This window comes from Sinohyriopsis cumingii, chromosome 17 (genome assembly GCF_028554795.1).
Source record: "Sinohyriopsis cumingii isolate HCF-2022 chromosome 17, ASM2855479v2, whole genome shotgun sequence".
NCBI lineage: Eukaryota > Metazoa > Mollusca > Bivalvia > Unionida > Unionidae > Sinohyriopsis > Sinohyriopsis cumingii.
Window position 1 is genome coordinate 11,653,567 of NC_142977.1, and position 25,359 is coordinate 11,678,925.

The window sequence follows — 25,359 nt, forward strand, 5'->3', positions numbered from 1 at the left end:
GTAAAATTCTAGGCATTACTTTCGCCTGAAACCATTTAATCTCAGGACACTTAGTTAATTTAGAAGGCAAGAAAAAGTATTTGTTTTAGTCACTCTCATCTATAAACTCATAATCTTGATTCCATTTCAATACTGAAGTATTAAGTTATAGTGTTTGATGTATACTTATACAAGCCCTTTTTTCCCTAATGAGCAAAATTACAGATTTATGTGAAAATGGGCCATATACATTTGAATTAATGTTCATACTAAGTGAATGGCCCGGAGCATGGCTCAAAACTGAGGATGCTGACATAGTGCATTTCAAACTTATTACAAAAATCATTTATATTACTCCATGAACTGCTTTCATCAACTAAACTATTCATACAAAAAATAACCTTTTCCACCTAGTGCATGTATATAATGCTAGAATTTCCAACTGAAATATTAGGATTCATCCATACTGGAGTTGTAAGAAAATTGAGTTGGGTACAGTAAATGTGTTATGTAATTCAATGTATGGTGCTAATGTAAGTAAAATAACCTTTGTCATAAAATCTATACCAAAAGAGAAAAACATGTCTATATTTGGCATGGAAGCTGTTAAAACCTCTTTCCATTAAGGTTTAGAGGTGACACGTCTTCTCACATAAATGAGTTTTAATGAATTTACATTTTCAAACCTACTTCAATATAATCTTTACATAAGAATTCCTTTTTACTTGATCTTTTCCACCACCCCATACATACTTATGGAAAATTACACCAAAGTCTTGAAACTTGGCTTTAGGTGGGTTTGGTAAACTCAGAAATAGGTCAGTAGTTTTAGATAGGTGGGTAGTCTTAGAGAGGGCCAAGCTTTTCACAACTACAACTTTTCAAAGTGGGGTAAGTGATCTTTTTGACCATGTAAAAGTACAGTTTTAGCTTCTCTGATTAGCTTGACTATTTCATCTAACTCTCCTGAAAATGTTATACCTAGATATATGAAATAAGATGTATTCCAATCCAAATGATATCATTGGCAGTATCAAATTTTAATAAAGTACTTATGCAGATAATGATAAAATGTTCAATATTTCTGCACTTTAAATCACTGTGAAATCACCTGATTTCATGAGGTATCAATTTTCATGAATAGTGTGGTTGTTAAAATAAAACCCAACAAACCTGTAACAATACCCTATCTGTGGAAAAAAATAGGACATACATCACCAAACTTAACCTGGGACAATTATTTTTATTTCCTTCCAAAACCCTTGAAAATTTGTACCCACAAAAATAAATGAATTCACACAAACTGATATCACTCCCACCCCCAAATACTTCTATATCTCCTTGTACTACCTTAGTTTCATATACAGTCTAGTCTCTCTCATATAACACAAATTGTTACCAGTAAATTTTCCTGATAAAAGTTAATGCTGGATAAGCCAGACAGGACTGTGGTGGGCAGTTAACTTCCTACACAATGTATATGTACATATGAATACATGAAGACAGGACTGTGGTGGGTAGGTAACTTCCCACACAATGTGTATGTACATATGTCAACAGAAGTTTTGGATGGAACATTATCCAAATGGTGCAGAGAAATCATAAGATCCATAAGTTGTTGATTAACTCTACCGTCGATGTAATGATCAATATTTTCTAAAAGAGTATGACTGATCTCTGTTCCTTGTGCAGACAATTTTTCCCTCATGAAGCTAATAGCAACATAAGCAGTTCTCAGAGAAGTTTTTTTTTCGCTCATAGCATTAAGAGTAACCTCAACCGGTTTCAACACCAAAACTATGGATTTCAATAATTCTATGTTCAAATTAGTTAAGAGATGCTCGGATCCGATTTCACTCAGCACTTCATTGGTGACATCGTATAATTTAATAAAGATTTCTAGCATTTTTAGCATGGAATTCAATCTAGTTTTGCAGTCGAGGGACAGTTGTTGTTCTTTGTTAAATTTATCTGAGCCGATCGTATGGGTGAGCCTTTGAAACATTTAACGATTTCTCTCACAGTGTTTATATTTTCCTTCCATGATTTGCTTTGTATCTCAACTTCTTCAGCACTCAATTCATCGTTGCTTTCATCGAAATCATCAGCCTGTCCAGTTTCTTCACATGAAAAAACTGAAATTCCTTGACTTGGGCAATTTTCTCTGTAAAAAGTTTTTGTAACACCCAAATGCAATCCGTGATCAAGGCAGGCTTGATACAGAGCGGGCAATTTTTCTCCGAACTTGATCATGACACTTGCTCCATCACTGGTAGAGGCAACAATATCCTGTTTGAATGAGACACCAAAAGAATTAAGATGTTCCTCAACGAGCTCGTTCATTCTTTCAGCATTACAACTTCCGTAAATTCTGACAAGACCAAGATTGATATATTTTGACGAGACCATATGAAGGTTGATATTGAGAAATCAATGATTTCCGATACTTGTCCATTCGTCCAATGATATTGAAAATCTCTTTGATCTTGAGAGTTCTTTCTTAATGTCCTGTATGACTTGTTGCTTCACTTTTTCTTCAAAATCGCGAATAAGGGCCATCACCGATCTTTCATCAGCAGGTAGATTCATTCCTCTTAATGACAGCGATTGACGAATAAATTCTGAATGAGTGATTTTCCGAATCGAGAATCCATCGACTGCAGCGAGTTTCGAGACTATTTCTTCCAGTGAAGTTTTGACAACAAAGTTATCCATTGTTCTCATTTTCTTCGGCTCTATTTCAGACTCATCCTTGTTGACGTCAATATGATGAATGCTAAGCAGATGTCGACGCATTGTTGAAGTGTTTCCTTGTGGACATGAAATTGTCTGCTTACATTCATTGCAAGCTGTGAAATTATCCTTTTCGCGCTTGTTAAAAAAAGTCCAAACAGCTGATTTCTTATTTTTTGACATTGCTACTGCTTTAGAAATAAAATATAAGTAAAAATTAACAAACAAAGAGCAGATACAATATGAAAAATCGCTGATAACACGTTTCTGTTCTTTGAACTGTTAAAAAATCAGTTTAAAAGAAATCCCTCGGGCGTCAGTTGTGCACCTACTGCCCCTCCGGCACCACTCACTGTCAGGCCAAACGCTTGAGAAGTTCACCGGTTCTCTCGCTTGCAGAAGTTGAAAAACCCTTTCTCCCTGTCAGTCGCAATCATAATAGTCGGAATTATTATCTTAGGAGCCCCCAGCGATGACCGTTGCAAGGCAACGACCACCCACTGGTCGACCAACACACGGGGAAGCGTAGGCCGTGTGAATCTGTAAAGCCGCTCATTCCCACAATCAATTAATTATTGCACAGGTTTATCTGGTCCGATAGTATAAAAAAGCGGAGAATTTTTCTTGGCGTGAGCTCGAAGCTCGTTGAGCTTCGACCTCAAGCTTCAAGCCCCCGAAAATGCTCCAAAATTATCGAGCCTCGAGCTCAAGCCTAGGCTCGTCCCAAACTCTAAATACATTAAGACAGGACTGTGGTGGGTAGGTAACTTCCCACACAACGTGTATGTACATATGAATACATGAAGACAGGACTGTGGTGGGTAGGTAACTTCCTACACAATGTATATGCACATATGAATACATGAAGATAGGACTGTGGTGGATAGGTAACTTCCTACACAATGTATATGCACATATGAATACATGAAGACAGGACTGTGGTGGGTAGGTAACTTCCTACACAATGTATATGTACAAATGAATACATGAAGACAGAACTGTGGTGGGTAGGTAACTTCCTACATGATGTGTATGTACATATGAATACATGAAGACAGGACTGTGGTGGGTAAGTTTTTGAAGAAGTATACTTATGTGTGGGACTTATTTGTTGCCTGGGTAACTGTGCTTGTAGCTAGGCAAATCATATGGTTATAAAAGCATGATGGTATGAAAGATGTGTAGCTAAGCTAATTGTATGGTTTAAATACATGATAATATGCAGCATATGTTTGTAGCTAGGCTAATTGTATGGCTCAAATGCATGATGATGTGCAGGGCTGAATGCAGGATGAAAGATGGAATTGCTTTAGACAAATGAATTTTGTTCCCAGATGACAGAGTTATAGCTTCATTGAAAATACTGTGTAATGAAAATTTATATTGTGTGTTAGAGTTTTGTCAGTGATTTAGAGTTGTGGATGGAGCTTTTGCATACCTGACTTCTGTCATCATTGTAAGTTGCAAAAAAGATGTTTACCACAATTTGAGTTCAAAGCCTAGCCTTATTACGATGTAATGGAACTTCTTACTGAAATAATTAATTTTCCAGAACATTCTCTTGTGTATCATGTAACATGGGCATTTATGTGTATATATACAGGGGACATCGTAAACAAATACTTCTCTCTAGAATCAATTTGTCATCATAGTTTACCGTTGTATTCCAATATAATTTGAGAGGAATTATTTAAATCATTCATTTCAATTAGTCATTGCTCATTGACAATTGGATTAACTCACAATTTTGGAATTATTTAAAACTCATTCAAAGACATTCCAGACTCCATCATCGTGGTACATCAGGACAATGAAGTCTATTGGCACATCAGGACATTAAAGTGTAATGGAATTCATTCAGAACATTCTGTACTTTTAGACTTGTAATAAGGCATTTAGGATTAATGGGATTTAATTCATAATACTGTAAGTATCTCTTAAATTTTCAATTTGTAACTTAGAGAAATAAACTGTTTGCTGAATTTTATTTAAAATGGTTGCTTTTGCTTCTTTCTGTTACATTGGTTAAGACCTATGGTCGTAACATCATCCATTCTGGAGAAAAGATAACAAAATTTTCAAAATGGTATCCATATTAGATGTATTTAGGGCATAATTTTTATTTATGACAAACCACACCACAGGATGAAACTGTGCCAAGTTTCATGATTTTCCTCGAGACCACTCTTTATTCAAAATGCCCATCTAATCCTACATTTTGCAAAGGTTCACCTGTGTGCAGTTCAGACTGGTCTGCCTTAGGTCTGAGGCCAAAAAATCTAAAATCCAGACACAAAATCGGATTCCAACCATGGGCAAATTTTGGGTGGAAAAAAATGGGTCCAAAAAATTAGGTTTTTACCTATGTATTTTGTAGTGCAACTAGAACATCCCATTTATCTGGTATCATTGTAGAGCTACATCTGTATACCTTTCTATAATACCACTCACTTTAGTGTATCATACATGACCGTGATGCTACAGAGCTTGGCAGTAGGCTACTACCTCCTGACGCGTAAACATGGTGCCAGCGGTTAATGACTTAATAAGGATTTTGGAATTTATTTTACAAATTGTCAACTAATGGCTAAATTTGTAATTTATGTGCAATGTCAATGCACTAGTGATTTAAATATGCAAGAAATATTCAAATTTGGTGACATCATCAAAATGCACCCATTAAACAGTTGGGTTTCTAATTGGGAAAATATAAAACGAAAACTATTTCATGTAATGCTAGTTATGAGATATGAGAACTGAACATCAATGCGTATCTCAGTCCAAATGTTCTTTTTGAAAAACTAAATTCATTTTAGTTTTAAGGTGTGTGGTTTTGCAATACTTTCATTCATCAGTTCCTGTGCATTTTGAAACACTGAAGTTTAAAACTGAACAGTAGCTGGTAGAAACTGCATCGAAAGACTACTTCTGATAAGAGGCTGAATGTTACATTAACAAAATTAACTTTATGTGGTGTCTGTAATTTCTTTTCTAGTTTTATTTGTATTACTGCTTTCAAATTTGTCTTCAAAGTGGGTCTTGGAAATCAAAATATGGCAATAAAAGGGAAATTATGACAAATTAATAACCAGAAGAGAAAGCACATACCAAAAGAACACCGAAGTTATTGCCTGATGCAGAACAGTATCTAAAATTATGCATATGTGTATGCTCATCGATTAACAGGGATGCACATTATAGGTGGGCAATTTTTCTGATGTACATTGTCATGGACAGAGGTGGAATGATAGACAAGAAATTTCAAATCTCATAATTTTTTTGTGCGCTACACTATGCATGTTTTTCTGTATGTATCCACTAGGTCACTAATCAATACAAAAAATATTACCACTGTATAGTCTGAACAGGTAAAGGAATGAAATTAGCACCTGCCATGGTTGGGTTTATGGTGATGGGTTTCTGTCATTTGTTTGTTTAAAGTGTCAACTCAATGAGCAAATACAATAAAATCAACGAGGGGTGCCATAAAACCCACTATGGCTGCAATAAGCTCTATGACAGACTCTCATTAGACCTGGGGAAAATCCATCAGAAAGTGTGGACATCCATTACTTGTAGTGGACACTTAATCCCTTGCCACTGTGTCTATGTCCGCCAGACTGAATTTGCAAACCAAAATGCATGATGAATGTACTGTACTTAAATCAAATGGACATTGACATAATCCATAACTCTAACTGACATAATACAAAAATCTAATGATGGGCATAATACAAAACTCTAATTGACACAATCCATAACTCTAACTGACACAATACAAAACTTTAATGATGGGCATAATACAAAACTCTAATTGACATAATCCATAACTCTAATTGACATAATACAAAACTCTAATGATGGGCATAATACAAAACTCTAATGATGGGCATAATACATAACTCTAATGATGGGCATAATACATAACTCTAATGATGGGCATACTACATAACTCTAATGATGGGCATAATACATAACTCTAATGATGGGCACAATACATAACTCTAATTGACACAATGCACAACAATAATGAGCATAATACACAGCTCTAATGGGCATATTAAACAACTCTAATGACATAATGGACAACTCTAATGGGCATATTACACAACTCTAATGGGCATATTACACAACTCCAGTGCCATCCTGTACAACTCTAATGGGCACATTACACAATTCTAATGACATAATGGCCAACTCTAATGGGTATATTACACAACTCTAATGGCATCATGGACAACTCTAATGGGTATATTACACAACTCTAATGGCATCATGAACAACTCTAATGGGTATATTACACAACTCTAATGGCATCATGGACAACTCTAATGGGCATATTACACAAGTCTAATGGCATCATGGACAACTCTAATGGGTATATTACACAACTCTAATGGCATCATGGACAACTCTAATGGGTATATTACACAACTCTAATGGCATCATGGACAACTCTAATGGGTATATTACACTGGACAACAAATTTTTACAAAAGTCATGTTACTGAAATAAAATTAGTCAATTCTTATCAATTTTTATGTGCTGAACACGAATATGACAGTCAAATTGCAAAATTGGCTCTAGTTTTTTTGTAATCTGCAAGAAATTAATGTTTACATAACGAAATGCATTCCAATAGTAAAAGGTCAACTGTAATAGCCTACCTATAAAAAATCAAGTCATTGACTACATCTTAGATTTCTTCGCCTGTCTCTTGTACAGCTGTTCGGGAGCATCTCTGAGGAGTGTCCAGCAGTAGTCAGCCAGCATTGTAGTGGACCATTTTCCCTGGTATCTTTGTTCCATTGTTGCAATACCTTGATGAAAACGTTCGCCGTGTTCATCACTAACAATACCACAGTTGCTAGGAAAGAAATCCAAATGGGAATGAAGGAAGTGAATCTTTAGAGACATATTGCAGCCAAGTTTCTTATACTTCATCAACATGTCTTCTACTAGTTCCTTATAGTTTTCTGCCCTAACATTTCCGAGGAAGTTTGTAGAAACTAGGCGAAAAGCATTCCATGCTTGTTTCGCGTCACCTTCCAGCAAGTTGTTGAACCGGTCATCTTTGAAAAGCTCTCGAATCTGAGGACCCACAAAAACTCCCTCTTTAATCTTTGCTTCGCTGAGTCGAGGGAATTTTTCATGCAGGTATCGGAATGCTGGCAAAGTCCGGTCAATGGCTTTCACGAAGTTCTTCATCAAACCTAGTTTGATGTGAAGGGGTGGTAGCAAGATTTTCTGAGCCTCAACCAGAGCTGGGTGTTGGATATTCTTCTCTCCAATGGCTACATTCTGCCTGTGAGTCCATTCCTTCCTCATGTAGTGCAGTTCCCTTGCTCGGCTATCCCACTCGCATAAGAAACACATGTATTTTGTATATCCTTGCTGCAGTCCCATTAAAAGGGCAACTACCTTCAAATCACCACAGAGGTGCCAGCTGTACTTGTTATACTCAATGGAATTCAGTAGCTGCCTTAAGTTATCGTATGTCTCTTTCATGTGGACAGCATACGCTACTGGAATAGATGGAAGAATGTTTCCATTGTGCAAAAGCACAGCCTTGAGACTCAGTTTCGAAGAGTCCACAAATAGTCTCCATTCTTGTGGGTCATGAGTGATTTTTAAAGCATTCATGAGGCCCTCAATATCGGAACAGAATATCAGATTACTTTCCTTTCTGAAGAAAGGCTCCAATTGCTGGTGGCGCTTTCGATATGCAGTAATTGTGACATCTTCTTCTAGAAGATTCCATTGTTGGAGTCTTGATCCTAGCAATTCTGCCTTGTTCTTTGATAAGTCCAAATCACGAATCAGGTCATTTAGTTCTTCCTGTGTTATTCTGTGTGGGGTTGATGATGCACCACAGTGAAAATCTGGATCACTGCATGCTGATGGACCAGGAGAAGAACAGGTCGACTCACCTTTGTCTTCGTCAGATGAATCAAGAGAATATTCTGCTGGAGGTTCTGGAATAGGATGTCCCTCACCATGTGGAACTGGTCTCAATGCAGACGGAATGTTTGGGTAGACTATTCTCGACTTCTTTCGCTTCGTTATTCCGCCGGAAAGAGGAGGAACCAAGCAGAAGTAACAGTCATTTAGGTGGTTGCTTGGCTCTCTCCACACCATTGGGACTGCAAACGGCATTGATGACCTTTTGCAATTCAACCACTGTGAAAGCTGTGTTGTACATGTAGCACAGCATATATGCGGAGCCCAAGGCTTGTCTTGGTCACCAACCTTGCATCCGAAGTAAAGATGATATGCCTTCTTCACTTGAGAATTGATACTTTTCTTCTGGTTGGCAAATGTCACTTCCCCACAAATATAGCAAAAATTGTCCGCGGTATTAACACACTTTCGAGGCATTACTGTTCTTTATTGTACGTAAATGGATAAAATAATAAGTTTTATGTAACAGTAGCTTGAACTGTCTCGCACAACGTCTAAAATATTTTAAATGCTGAACCTATCTGATTGGGCTTTATATAGTACACTGCTTACGTCAGCTTCAGCAGCCGCCTGGCATTAGTATAATAGGCCTACACATGTATAGTACACTGCTGACGTCAACTTACTTCAGCAGCCGCATGGCATTAGTATTGCATTGCATCAGAAAATGATGCAATCAACTGTGGATGATGTGAGCATGATGGTATTATGCAATGTTACATCATTATTCCGGATGTTGCTGCAGTCCTACTGGAGAAATTTACACAGTGAAACATAGAAAATGAGGTATATGAATATCTTCAAAACGAGAGCCAATACAAATTTTTCACGGTTATATTCGTGTTCGGCACACCAAAATACTACAGATTAGGGCCTTTTCAAGTCAGTAATGATTTCACTGTTGACCAGTGTTACGCAACTCAAATGGCATCATGGACAACTCTAATGGGTATATTACACAACTCTAATGGCATCATGGACAACTCTAATGGGTATATTACACAACTCTAATGGCATCATGGACAACTCTAATGGGCATATTACACAACTTTAATGGCATCATGGATAACTCTAATGGACAGACTGACTTGTTGACATCTATTGCTTTAAAGGTCACTGGCCACCTATACCTGTCAACCTCTTGAGATGAAAACCTGTACACCATACCAATAAAAACCTTACAAAGACAAAAAAAAAACGTATATAATAAATATATTCATACATTTATAAGATCAAGAGTTTTAAAATGCCATAAACAAACTAACTGTACACACATTTACATAATTATTTACATCTATGAAACTTTATTTTATTTTATTCTAACTTTATTTTATTTTATTCTTTTGATTTTGAGTGTGTTGTAACACGCACACCTTATTATATGCAACACATGCACCCTTTGGGGTTTTAATGTCAATGCAGCAGGTGTCAATGTTTATTTTACACTATAAAAATGATGTTAGTGTGTCTGCATTCAGGACTTCCTACAATCTATATGTAACTTTTTTCATCATAGAAAAAGATCTCTGCATTGTTGTGAGGCAAGGTAATTAGTCACTTAATAACTAATTTCAGATTTGGGAAGCAGATACCACCAGTACTAATTGTCTGGCTGGTAATATCCAGCCAGACAAAAGCTCCTTTTCTGGCAATCATCTGTTATTAAAGGCACACACTTGTCAGGCAGCATGCAATAATCCTCACGCTCGTCTCTAAGTGCTTCATGATCCAGGTGTGGAACAATTCAAAAATGAAAGTGTTGCTACTAATAAAAAAAAACCCAAATACATGCAAGGCATTTTGAAAAACGAATTATCTAGATGTAATAATAACTTCTTTGGATTTAACATGGGTTCATTATTATATTTTTATATTTTTTCCCCATAAACCCGTAGTCCAACAATGTAAGACCTTGACCTGATATATATTTTTGGGCGTCGATGTCTTACTGCCCAATAATGGCACTGTGTAGTGTATTCCAATGTTTATTAACACCCGAATGACAAGTAAAATTCTCAGGAATATCTCACACACTTGGCATCCCATATCAGCGCTTTTCTACAAATTAAAGTTATAATGCTTTAGTCAGACTTTACATGCACTGATATCATTTTCCTAATAAATTCAAATTCCCACAAATGGACATGTTTTCAAGTTCCATTGGCCAACATTTCAGTTGACTAGAATGTGATGAAAGCCATGAATACCGAAATTGGTTAAAAGGATCGCATATTAGCGTTATCCCAACGTTGCTTGCATATAGCTAAAAAAGATTCTGGATCATGCGCAATTTATATAAACAAAATTATGTCACGACTCTAGGTATTAACAAATTTTTTTATTTAAAATTCATAAAAAAGCTAGAATTTTTATAAGAAAAACAAACATACAAAATGGTTGTACGGCCCTACACTGACGAAAATGAAAAAAAATATAAAAAATAAATTACGGGTAACCCGTACAAATTGACAGGTATGCAATTCATATAGAAATACTATTATTGTGGTGGCAGATTTAATTTCATGGGTATTTATGGTTTTATATTTAATCAAAACTACTCCAGAGTGCATGATACATAATTCTAACATGCATAATGCAAAATCTGTAATTGACATAACTCTAATGGGTATAATGTATCAGTACACAATTCTAACATGCATAATGCAAAATCTGTAATTGACATAACTCTAATGGGTATAATGCATAATTCTAATGGAATAATACACAATTCTAACATGCATAATGCATCAGTACATAAATCTAAATGGCATAATGTACAACTTTAATGGACAAAAAACATAATTCTAATTGGTATAATGTGTAACTAATGGAATAATAAACAATTCTTATCTTGGGCATAATACATAAATATAGCATAATGCAAAACTCTAATGGGCATAATGCCTAATTCTAAAAGGCATAATGCATAAATTTAATGGGCATAATGCTTAACTCTTATAGGCATAATGTCTCATTCTAGTGGGCATAATGCATGAATTTAATGGGCATAATGCCTAATTCTGATGGGCATAATGCCTACATTTAATGGGCATAATGCCTACTTCTAATGGACATAATGCATACATTTAATGGGTATAATGCTTAATTCTAGTGGGCATAATGCATAAATTGAATGGGCATAATGCCTAACTCTAACAGGCATAAGGCTTATAATGGCCATAATGCCTAATTCTAATGGGCATAATGCATAAATTGAATGGGCATAATGCTGAACTCTAACAGGCATAATGCCTATAATGGTCATAATGCCTAATTCTAATGGGCATAATGCCTAATTCTAATGGGCATAATGTCTAATTCTAGTGGGCATAATGCCTAATTCGAATGGGCATAATGCATGACTTTAATGGGCATAATGCCTAATTCTAATGGGTACAATGCCTAATTCTAAAAGGCATAATGCATAATTCTAATGGGCATAATGCATAAATATAATGGGCATAAAGCCTAATTCTAATGAGCATAATGTACAACTCTAATTGGCATTTTGCATAACTCTAATGGACATATTGCATAAATTTAATACACATAACACATAATGTAACAAATTAAAAGTAACAAATAATCATGCAGGCAAGAACAGAAGGTTACAAGATATGAATGGAAAAAAGGTTAATAACCTCTATATGTGGATGCGACTAATGATGACAGAAGTGATAACTTAATCTTAATATTCTGAAAGCAGCTTACCTCTTGATGATATATGATAGCTTGACTGAAGTTTCCAAGGAGATAATGTGTGTTTCCAAGGTTACCACATGCTCGCCCTTGAGCTGCTCTATCACCTAGCCCCTGGACAATGTTTAAATTGGCCCTGTTAAAAAAAAATCAAATTCAAAACTGGAGCAGTTTTAAATTGCATACAATCTGGCTTTACATGATTTAATATTTGGTTTAAAAAAAATTAAATTTATGGTTGTAACAATAATGAACAGTGGTCTTCTAAATTTTAGGGCATTGTAAAAGAACATAAAATCACTGACTCTGCTACATCAATCAACCACAACTGGATTTGTGTTTATAACATATCTATTATTTTTATGCTCAAAGGTAAATTAAACATACTGGTATACAAATGTGCTTTTCAGTGTTCATTGTTCTAATGTAGCCCACATAATAAAGAAGAATGTCCAAAAAGGATGGATGCACTTACTGGACAAATGAACTCATGGAATTCAAGATAAGACTATTTCTTCTTTTTAACTGCTGAGTGTTGAAAACATCTCTCATATTCAAAAAGCTTTCCAAATTAGCTGCTGTGGATGTCAGCTTGGCATCACTTTTATTTGCGACCAGGAATACATCATTTAAGACCAATACGACATTATATGACTTTTCATTTTGGAGAAGTGTGTGTGTGTGCATGTGTTTGAGAGATTTGGATTTTTAATGGATCTTTTTAAAAAATTCAGCCATTGCTACATTGTCTATAGTGTGGCAGTTTGCAGTGATGTCTAGCACTGAGGCATCATGTCGCAGACATGTAGCATCATGTCCCATCTGTCACATTATCTTGACACCAATCTGACCAGTCCTAACACTAACCACTTAATGCTGAGCACCAAGTGAAGCAGCTGTCAGTACAATTTTTATAAGTCTTTGGTATGACTTGGCCAGAGTTCAAACCTGTGAACTCCTGCATCCAAGGCAGACGCTCTAACCATAAGGCCATCAGAGTGGTCATTTTGGAAAAGTAACATAAACCAAATTTTCATGGTGGTCATATGGTCATGATCTGTTTTAGGACCAACTAGATATAGTGCAATGTCTCCCACCCACATCGATTCAGAAGGACTAGCAATAAAATAATGTTTAAAAATATGTTTTCAAGTTGCTTGCTGTAGCAGCCATATTAGATATCAGATCACCATTATTTTCATTTATGACACCATAAGATGGATGACTACTGTAAGTATTATGTATTTTGAATTCAGTTATTTTCCTGGGCATATATTCAATGGTTTCACAAAAAATGACCTTAATCTGGTACTCAAATTTGTGTATCAGAGAAGGCATCCCATAGTGTGCATGAAAGGATTGCTCACTGTGCATTTAAATTTCTGCCTTGAATAAATTAATAACACAAGTAAAATAATGAGCCAAGGTATGTGTTTTACACAATAACACAAGAGTAAGCCAAGGTATTTGGTTTATACAACAACATAAAAGTAAGCCAAGGTATTTGGTTTATACAATAAGAGAATGAGCCAAGGTATTTGGTTTATAAAATAATATAAGAATAAGCCAAGGTATTTGGTTAATACAAAAAACAGAAGAGTGAGCCAAGGTATTTGGTTTATTCATTAACACAAGAGTAAGTCAAGGTATTTGGTTTATACAAAAAAACAGAAGAATAAGCCAAGGTATTTGGTTTATACAAAAAACAGAAGAGTAAGCCAAGGTATTTGATTTATAAAATAACACAAAAGCCAAGGTATCTGATTTATACAATAACAGAAGTGTAAGCCAAGGTATTTGGTTTATTCAATAACATAAGAATAAGCCATGGTATTTGGTTTATACAACAACAGAAGAGTAAGCCAAGGTATTTGGTTTATACGATAACAGAATGAGCCAAGGTATTTGGTTTATAAAATAACACAAAAGCCAAGGTATCTGATTTATACAATAACAGAAGAGTAAGACAAGGTATTTGGTTTATTCAATAACACAAGAATAAGCCATGGTATTTGGTTTATACAACAACAGAAGAGTAAGCCAAGGTATTTGGTTTATACGATAACAGAATGAACCAAGGTATTTGGTTTATAAAATAATATAAGAATAAGCAAAGGTATTTGGTTAATACAAAAAACAGAAGAGCAAGCCAAGGTATTTGGTTTATTCATTAACCAAGAGTAAGTGAAGGTATTTGGTTTATACAAAAACACAAGAGTAAGCCAAGGTATTTGGTTTATAAAATAGAAGAGTAAGCCTAGGTATTTGGTTTATACAATGACAGAAGAGTAAGCCAAGGTATTTGGCTTATACAATAACAGAATACACAAGTAAGCCAAGGTATTTGGTTTATACAATAACAGAACACACAAGTAAGCCAAGATATATAATGTACACAATTTGAGAAAATACTTTGCAAAGATATGTAGCTTGTAGATTAAGTAAAACGTACTTAGTGCCCTGAAAAAAATCACCAAGTCTATGAGCCAATTTTCAAATTAAATTGCATTTCTCAAAATAAATATACTGAATGGTTATTCAGCTACACCCGTGACAGCCCATGTGAAGATATGAAGTTAATTTGTCATGGGCTATAATTCTATGCAAAATGGAGTTGACAGGTTAAAATCAAAAGGGCACATTATGGTTCTGCAACAACGGACATGCAAAACTGCATCAGAATATGTTGGTTTCTGAGATATGCTGGCTGCAAGGATCTGGTGTAGTGGGGATTTAATATCGATGGAAAATGGCCAATAACTCCATTAAAATTAGACATGAAAAGATGTATCGATGGAAAATGGCCAATAACTCCATCAAAATTAGACATGAAAAGATGTATCGATGGAAAATGGCCAATAACTCCATCAAAATTAGACATGAAAAGATGTATCGATGGAAAATGGCCAATAACTCCATCAAAATTAGACATGAAAAGATGAATCCTTTAATAGGCACATTTACATGTAATAGGTGATTTCACCTACCAAACAGCATGCAATTTTGTGAAAGAGTTGCAGACCATTGCCGATTACAAGTAACATCCCACGTGAGGATATGAAACTAACTGTCAGGGGCCAGAACTCTATATCCAAAGAGAAATTTATATCCAAAATGAACCCTTTATCCAAAAAAAAGGAATTCTATATCCAAAATTGAATCTATATCTAAAATGGATTTTATATCCAAAACTGACTCTATATCTAAAATGGATTCTATATCCAAGATGGACTCTACATCTAAAATTAACTCTATACCCAAAATGGACTCTATATCCAAAATTAACAATATCTGAACCCAGAGTTGATGAGATAAAATGCATGTGGGTCTATGAAACAATGTATACACCAAACTCCATCTGAACACACTGAATGGTTCATGACTTCTGTTGGTTGCAAGAATCTGCTTAGTGATGTAATAGTACATGTAATGGAAAAGGGCAATAATTCTGTCAAAACTGCATATGAAAAGACGAAACCTTTTATGGACACATCTATGTATAATAGGCAATTCACAAATGACATCCAAATGTGTGTAAGGCTGCATAGAAAAGTAGGTTACGAGAGGTGTGGATCTGAGACAGATAACAGACAGGAAGGTGGGAAAGGTAAATACTACAGAACTCATGGTATTAAATATATGGAGGAATTTTAAATGAAAGAATGTTTTTTGAGCTTATCCTATTTGTAACTGGAGAAGAAAAAAAAAATGAAAATGTTTTATTGATGGAATTTCAGTCCTTTAACAGACTTTACTTTGGAACACTCATTAATTAAATTAGAACCCAAATTTTTTACAAACAATTTAGATTTTAAAAAATGACATCAGACATATGCCATTCTCCACACAAATTTGCATCAAGGATGGGTCTCTAGTGTAAAATATAGGTTTGATCATTAGCATTCAGAACTTTAAAGTTATTGAATTTTTAAAATGATGTTTCCATAGGCTTACTATGGTAGCTGAATTAGTACCTCAAATCCTATAGCACTCACAACGGGCCCTAATGACACAAGTACAATGTTTCTAAATAAAAAATACAAGATATTTTTATCCAAGATCTTATGAAAATACAATAATTTTGAAATCCTGACTGCCAAATTACAACCTATGTGATTCCTAAAACAAACTGCACTAAATCCAACAAATTCAACTAGAAGTTTTTAATTCACAAAAAATATATATACAAATGGTTTTTTTGTGTGTTTGTGATCTGGATTTTTAATGTAGCTTTAACAATTTTTCAGTCATATCACTATGATGTCTGCAGTGTGGCAGTTTATTGTGATGTCTAGCACTGGGGCATCATGCTGCAGACATGTCGAATGATGTCCCACCCAGTCACATTATCATGACACCAGGCTGACCAGTCCTAACACTAACCTCTTAATGCCGAGTGCCAAGCGAGGCAGCTGTTAGTACCATTTTTGTAAGTCTTTGGTATGACTTGGCCAGGAATCGAACCCACAACCTCCCGCATCTGAGGTGGACGCTCTAACCACTAGGCCACCAGAGCGTACTAAACATTATAGTTTTTATGTATCAACAGATATCCTTCCCAATGTTATATTATGCTAAAAAGCTGGATGACGTTAGCAAAAACACATGGGCCAGTATAGTTAAAAGTGTTTAATTCTCTCGAGTTTTGGTTATGCATGGTAGTTTTCTATGTTCAAGATGTCTATTTGATCTCTTGTTACAGGTCTGGTCAAATAAAATAGGTGTTTCCACAAAATAAGTTTATAATAATCAATACAAAATATTTAACATTAGATCTAGTTTTCATTTTCTGAAAACATCTTTGGTATGTTCTAAACATGATTTAATGACTGAATGAGGAAGACACACTAAAATTGAAAGAAAACAATGAGTTGGCAAATTATTTCTTAAAGAAAATATAACGTGTGTAGAAGAGGAGTATTGTAATTCCTATACCAATTAACGATGGAAATATCTCAACCAGATGTGTTATATCAAACCTTCAGTGGATAAATTTAAAATTTTAATGTCCAATCAGAAAATAAGACTTATTATAAATGTTTCAATTTTTTTTGTATTTTGTTTTTAAACTAAGAGATGAGCTGTTAAAAAGTATCAATATTAACACCGAAACAAATGTATTTCATTACGCTATTTATGTCGTACTGTGTTTTACTTTATTTTGTATGTATTACGGGCCCAAGGTCAAAGTACAGAAAATAAACTTTCTTTTCTGTTCTGTTCTGGTAGTCTGCTACACATCATAAATTTACCCATTGTCAGTGTTCTGCTGTTGATACATATAAACACTGATCTTTTATATAAACATTACAACCATAATGACCTTGAAAGTTTGACCTTTTCACCCCAAATCAATATGCTTCTTCCATGTCTAAAAGTGTAGGACCTCCACAAACTTTGCTCAAGGTAAATGGTGTGGAAGTAAAGTTATTAGGTAGAAAATGTTTTCTTATTTTCCAGATAATGACCTTGACCTTTGAGAGTTTGACTCCCAACTGAGAGACTTCATCTTTATTCAAATTGTAAGCATCAATAAACTTTGGTTAAGATATATGGACAAGAACCGAAATTAGTGTGCTGAAACAAGTTTTCATTTTTCTGCCATGAAACCTTGAAAATAAAATCAATAGGCTTTTTCCTTGCTCCAAGTACATGCCAACCACAAAGTTTGGTCCAGGTCTGCGATGTAGAACTAATGTTATTGTTCAGAGACCCCTCTTTTTCTTTCCTTCAGTAACAGGGACCTGATAAGCTTATTCCTTATCTCCAAACATCATTGATGACAGACGGTGGAGAACTCAAGTTACTGTGCAAAACCAAAATAAGGAAAAATGGACAGATGGACAGATGGACAGTTGGACAGATGGACACACATCACAACATAATATGCTCCTTCTCTCATGACGGGATTTAGAAAAATGTCACTTTTCACAACGCCAAGAAAACAGAGACAACAAAAAGATTGATGACGTCACAATATCTGAAAACATGACTGAATCGTCAGTTGCAACTACTTAATAATCAGTTGCAATGCTTTGGTTTCTCTTTTAAATACAATTTTTCTATCAGTATGGCTTTATTCTTCTGTTTAAAAGAAATTCAACACTCACATGGGATACACTTCCGTCTTTTGGGTAGTGTTTGTGATTAATGAGTGTTAACAAAATGATTCGGAGTCAGGCTAGGAATAAAGCCATAATTGTCGCCATTCTAAAGTAAGTCCTGTTGCTGCTTCATGAGAAAAGAAATCAATACCTGCAACATCGGAGATCAGCCCATGACAGAAATTGGTAATAAAATGACAAATACCGAGATGCTAAAATTCATTTTCCAATCCCATTTTAGAAACATCAAATTCCCAACAGACATCAAGCCCTCTCATCATCTGATACTGTAAAACCTGTACTGAAACATTATTTCTTTTTTTTTTGTCTTTTTCAGAAATTACTATTCAGAATAATTTTGGTGCTGGAAGTTTTAAATTTATCGACAACGACTGCCTCATGATCAGCCAAAATACCTGAAAATTGAAGCACATACAAATTTCATGATTTAATAAATAAATAAATAAATAAATAAATAAAATGTATACAATATCTGGAGTAATGAGTGATATATATATATACACAAACAAACAATACTGTTTGTGATTTCAATTTAGCAATTAGATTATTTCTTGTTTTGAAATTCTCTCACTTTATTGTCAAGCAAATCATTTTTCATATTCTCTAGCTGCATTCACAAGCATACCTATTTCCTATTCTCAGTCAAAGCAGACCTTTTCATTTTCTCTAGCCTGGTTCTCAGGTAAACCAATTTCATATTCTCTAGCGTGGTTCTCAATCATACCCATTTCATTTTCTGAAGCCTTGTTTATAGGAATACCGATTTCATCTTTTCTGTTGTCAAGCACACCCATTTAATTTTCTCAAGCCTTGTTCTTAAGAATACTGAATTCATGTTTTATAGCCTTCTTCACAAGGATACCTATTTCATTTTCTCTAGCAGGATTTTCAAGCATTCTTATGTCATATTCTCAAGCTAGGTTCTTAAGTATTCCTATTTCATATTCTCAAGCTAGGTTCCCAAACATATCTATTTCATATTCTCAAGCTAGGTTCTCAGACATACCTATTTCATATTCTCAAGCTAGGTTCTCAGACATACCTATTTCATATTCTCAAGCTAGGTTCTCAGACATACCTATTTCATATTCTCAAGCTAGGTTCTCAGACATACCTATTTCATATTCTCAAGCTAGGTTCTCAGACATACCTATTTCATATTCTCAAGCTAGGTTCTCAGACATACCTATTTCATATTCTCAAGCTAGGTTCTCAGACATACCTATTTCATATTCTCAAGCTAGGTTCTCAGACATACCTATTTCATATTCTCAAGCTAGGTTCTCAGACATACCTATTTCATATTCTTAATCTGGGTTCTCAACATACTTATTTAACATTCCATTTTCTCTAGTCTTGGTCTCGAGCATTCCTATTTCATATTCTGTGTACTAAAGCATACCTATTCATATTCTGTGTACTAAAGCATACCTATTCATATTCTGTGTACTAAAGCATACCTATTTCATATTCTGTGTACTAAAGCATACCTATTCATATTCTGTGTACTAAAGCATACCTATTTCATATTCTGTGTACTAAAGCATACATATTCATATTCTGTGTACTAAAGCATACATATTCATATTCTGTGTACTAAAGCATACCTATGTCATATTGTGTTCTCAAGGACACCTATTTCATATTCTGAGGATGTTTGCTTTGTTTATTCTAAATGAACCAGCTCATTTTTTTACATGACCATATCGTAAGTATATATATATATATATATATATATATATATATATATATATATATATATATATATATATATATATACACATACACAGCGATCTTCAGTATATATTTGTAGTATCTACCATGAAGGTGAAAAATCATACAAGGCACATTGTACAAAAAATATTATTTTTCTTCTGAGTAATTTTTTATCAAATGATGATAAACTTTTCAATAAATATCAGCAATATGAAAACTGTAAAGTAAACCCTATTCAAGTTTACTTCTGCAATCATGGAATATCCAAATTCTATATAAAATTGCTTATATAGAATTTACTGCCTATGACATGATGTTGATGGTTTGTTGCATGTCAAAATGGCACATAAATCCACATTTTTTAAAATTCCATTTTGAGAAGTGCTGGAACTTTACTTCTATGCTGACAGAAAAATGTCAGGGGATCAAAATTTTCTTAGTTTGAATCTGTTACGGTTTTACTGTTTTTATTTTCAATGGCACAAATTTATTTGGTATGTTTTTGACTTACTTTCATAGTACGGTATATTTTGGAGAATGCCAGGTATTTATAATTTTATACTTTACACATCATTAGTAAAGGTAAATTGTGTCAATCTGAAATTTGTAATGACAGCACACTGAGTATGTGTATTGGGAATACTGTATTAATATTTTTATAGCTGTGATACATGCCACAAAACATCAGAACTACACACGTAAATATACTCTTTTGCAGAATTACATCTATTAAAGCAAACTATAAGTGAATGAATTAAATTTGCATATAAATTTGCAGTCAATGAAAAAATTACCTCAGGGCTCAGAAAAACATTTTCCCAAGCACTCGTCCCTGGGACAAGTGAGTTGCAAGAGCTATTTGTCCCTGTCTTAACTATACTCAACATAATACATTTGTCAATTACACTGCTTCCCTGTCTTAACAGTTCTCAGCATAATACACTTGTTCACTACACTGCTTCTGTCTTAACAATACTCAGCATAATACACTTGTCCACTACACTGCTTCCCTGTCTTAACTATACTCAACATAATACACTTGTCCACTACACTGCTTCCCTGGATTAACTATTCTCAACATAATACACTTGTCCACTACACTGCTTCCCTGTCTTAATAATACTCAACATAATACACTTGTCCACTACACTGCTTCCCTGTCTTAATAATACTCAACATAATACACTTGTCCACTACACTGCTTCCCTGAATTAATTATTCTCAACATAATACACTTGTCCACTACACTGCTTCCCTGTCTTAATAATACTCAGCATAATACACTTGTCCACTGCACTGCTTCCCTGTCTTAACTATACTCAACATAATACACTTGTCCACTACACCGCTTACACTTTTTCTACAGAACCACATGCAAGCTTGATAATAAAATGGGTCAAAACCAAGAAAATACATTCTAATGCACGGCTCCTTAGATACACATATGACAAGATTGTAACTCAGGAAATTTCAGTTGCATGCACAGCCATTGATTTCTTGGTGGTATTCATGTTTACAGTGGGCCATTCACTAATTATAATTTTCATATTCAATCAGCTATCACACACCTCTATGACTTAGATACAGGAGAAGTTAAAAGGCGGAGAATGTAAAAAGTTTGTGATTTTCATCGGGTAAGCCATTGCTATGCTTGCCACAGGTCGCCAGTATTTTCAAGACAGTGCAGCTTTATTAATACAAAGTCACACTAAAGTAATGACGCCAGCTTTATTAATACACTGTCATGCCAAAGTAAAGACACCAGCTTTTTTAATACAAAGTCACACCAAAGTAAAGACACCAGCTTTATTAATACAAAGTCACACCAAAGTAAAGACACCAGCTTTATTAATACAAAGTCACACCAAAGTAAAGACACCAGCTTTATTAATACACTGTCATGCCAAAGTAAAGACACCAGCTTTATTAATACACTGTCATGCCAAAGTAAAGACACCAGCTTTATTAATACAAAGTCACACCAAAGTAAAGACACCAGCTTTATTATTACAAAGTCACACCAAAGTAAAGACACCAGCTTTATTAATACAAAGTCACACCAAAGTAAAGACACCAGCTTTATTAATACACTGTCATGCCAAAGTAAAGACACCAGCTTTATTAATACACTGTCATGCCAAAGTAAAGACACCAGCTTTATTAATACAAAGTCATGCCAAAGTAAAGACACCAGCTTTATTAATACAAAGTCACACTAAAGTAAAGACACCAGCTTTATTAATACACTGTCATGCCAAAGTAAAGACACCAGCTTTAACACAGTCACACCAAAGTAAAGACACCAGCTTTATTAATAGTCACACCAAAGTAAAGACACCAGCTTTATTAATACACTGTCACGCCAAAGTAAAGACACCAGCTTTATTAATACACTGTCACACCAAAGTAAAGACACCAGCTTTATTAATACAAAGTCACACTAAAGTAAAGACACCAGCTTTATTAATACACTGTCATGCCAAAGTAAAGACACCAGCTTTAACACAGTCACACCAAAGTAAAGACACCAGCTTTATTAATAGTCACACCAAAGTAAAGACACCAGCTTTATTAATACACTGTCACGCCAAAGTAAAGACACCAGCTTTATTAATACACTGTCACGCCAAAGTAAAGACACCAGCTTTATTAATACACTGTCATGCCAAGTAGACACCGGCATATATTTATATTACGTATGTAATTACTTTTCATAAGAAAAATGTTGGTAACTTGCATCTGAAAGAATTTTAAAAAAAACATTAAATTTCCATACTTTTGTACTAAATGATCCATTTCGGTAAAACCTCCATTCAAGAGAGATACAAACACAGGCACCGTATGAAAGAAGCCAGTTACTTGGCAACCAATTTTGACCAATCATCAGCTGTTGTCTCAATATTGTTTGCTTTGTAAATATATTACAACATGCATTGCGTGAAAGATGGTATGAATTGGCCGAGACACTTAAAATACTCATTTCAAATGCAATCTGGCAACATTTTTCTGATAAAAGGTAATTTAATACTCATGGAAGTATCCACAGGCAGCTTCCTTTTGGCATTATAATCAATACCAATTCTGTCTTCAAAATACCTGTTACATGAAACATTGCCTGAGTAAATGAAAAATCATAAAATATTTGACATTCACTGTTTCTTAACATCTCAGAGATCTGACACATAACAATGGCAGGTAGCTCATTCAAAAGCAAACTTACTCTGCAACAAAACAATGCCTAAAAAATATCACTGTAAATGTTAATACCATTAAAATACTAAGTGTGAAAATAACATGGTCGTAATAGTTACCAATTTTAGTACCAAGCTCACATCAAGTAACTGTGTAAAAGTGGTTTCCTCAATGACATCATCTAAACTGACATCAAGTTGGCAAATCAGGCAATGTTATACATAAATGACGCATACCAAGTATTAAGCGATGTTGAACTTCAGCACCTGGATATTGGTAGAAAATGTATTCACATTTATTTTCAAGGTGCAAATCTTCATCTATCTGGCCAGCCTATTTGGCTATTTGCATCTATTTGGTACATAGTAAAGTTTTACTTGTCTCTGCAGATTTTCACCTGATCAGGACGAGTGGTTTTCCTGACCCCCATACTTCCAAATCAATAGAACCACAATGAATAAAAAAAATGGCACCCTCAAATGCTAATATTTGGGGAAGACAAGAAGAATGACTTTTATCGTAAGTGAAACTTGCACTATATCCATGGAAAGGCTTCATCAATGACACAGAAATGAAATGGTAGCAAGAATGAAAAAATCTGGATGACTTTATCACGAAAGCAACTACTATCATTGTTTAATACAATTCACTGCAGAATCTCCACCTCAAAACTATGTACGTTTTATTTCTTGGCACAATAACCAGACAAGTAGAAAAGCGATTCCACATGGACATCTACTCAAAGACAAACGATAAACGCAAGTATCTTCTGTCATCCAGCTGTTTAAGCTTTAAAATTTTAGAAAAACCTCCACCAGGTACCCACTTATCCTAAAGATCAGTTATCAGGTACCCAATCAAAGGGAAATTGTATTAAATGTATACAAGCCTGAAATGAAGTTCACATTTGTGTTAGGTTCACAGTATCATTACCTAAAATCATCTGGTATAATGTCCAAGAATTCATCCTCATCATCATCTAGTAATAGTCATAGTCTAGTCATCATAAATATTGTTTGACTCCCTTTCCTTGGATTCATTGTCATATGCAGTTGCTAATTCAGAGACAAGCTTGAGCTCTGTAACACCTTGATCCTACAATTTGTGAAATTCAAATTTACAAATGAAGACACCAGTTGTGCAGCAAGACCAAATAACCACCTTTGTTACATGTACTTGCCACTGTCCCACACTTGTGGCTCAAACAAAGACCTGTCATGTGGGAAAAAAGCTATGGGATTAAGGTCAATTATTTACTGGAATAGGCAGATCTCTGCTTGGCATTGATAAAGTACATGTATTTGCAGCTTGATCAAAAGGTTTGTCAACTTGAAAACAAAGAGACTGCTGCCTTTACAAGCAGAAAACCTGTATACGGTAAATAGGTACTCTATGGCTCATTTTATTATCCAGGTTATTATCAAAAGGCAGGTACCCCAGTACACCAATACCCACTGGCATGTTTACCAGCAATTATGTAAAACATCTGAAGCATCAAATATATGAAGAATCTGTTTTGAAAATGAAACACTACAAAAAGGGTATGTGGAGTTGTCTGAACATTTGATGACCTGCGGCTACAACAAAGATCTGCTTTGAAAATGAAACACCCCAAAAAAGGGTCTGTGGAGTTGTCTGAACATTTGATGACCTGAGGCTAAAAAACAGTTCTGATGGTGGAGGAAACACAGATGGTTAAATAAAACAGAGTCCTTTCAAGAGCCTCATGCTCTAATGTCTGAAAGAATTTCCAGGAATTCAACTTAACACAATTTCTTCTTTTCTATTCATAAGTGACAAGATTTTCAAATTAGCGATTGTGACATATTTGATGTAAGATCAGCAGCATTTTTACTGAGGACAAACTAGACATTATTAGAAGACCGTTGGTGAAATCCCCATGTTGATATGACCATCCGTTGTGACCACATTTGCAATATATTCATTGTGGCAG

The 25,359-nt window shown here is 34.8% G+C and overlaps 1 protein-coding gene across 1 annotated transcript in view; it reads right to left on the reverse strand.

Moving 5' to 3' along the window:
- LOC149777747 (uncharacterized) overlaps window positions 1–25,359 on the reverse strand; it is a 169,781-nt gene that overhangs the window by 43,006 nt on the left and 101,416 nt on the right. Inside the window, exon 6 of the mRNA XM_089938795.1 lies at window positions 12,385–12,508. Coding sequence (XP_089794921.1) covers window positions 12,385–12,508 — 124 coding nt within the window. The remainder of the gene's footprint in view (window positions 1–12,384; window positions 12,509–25,359) is intronic.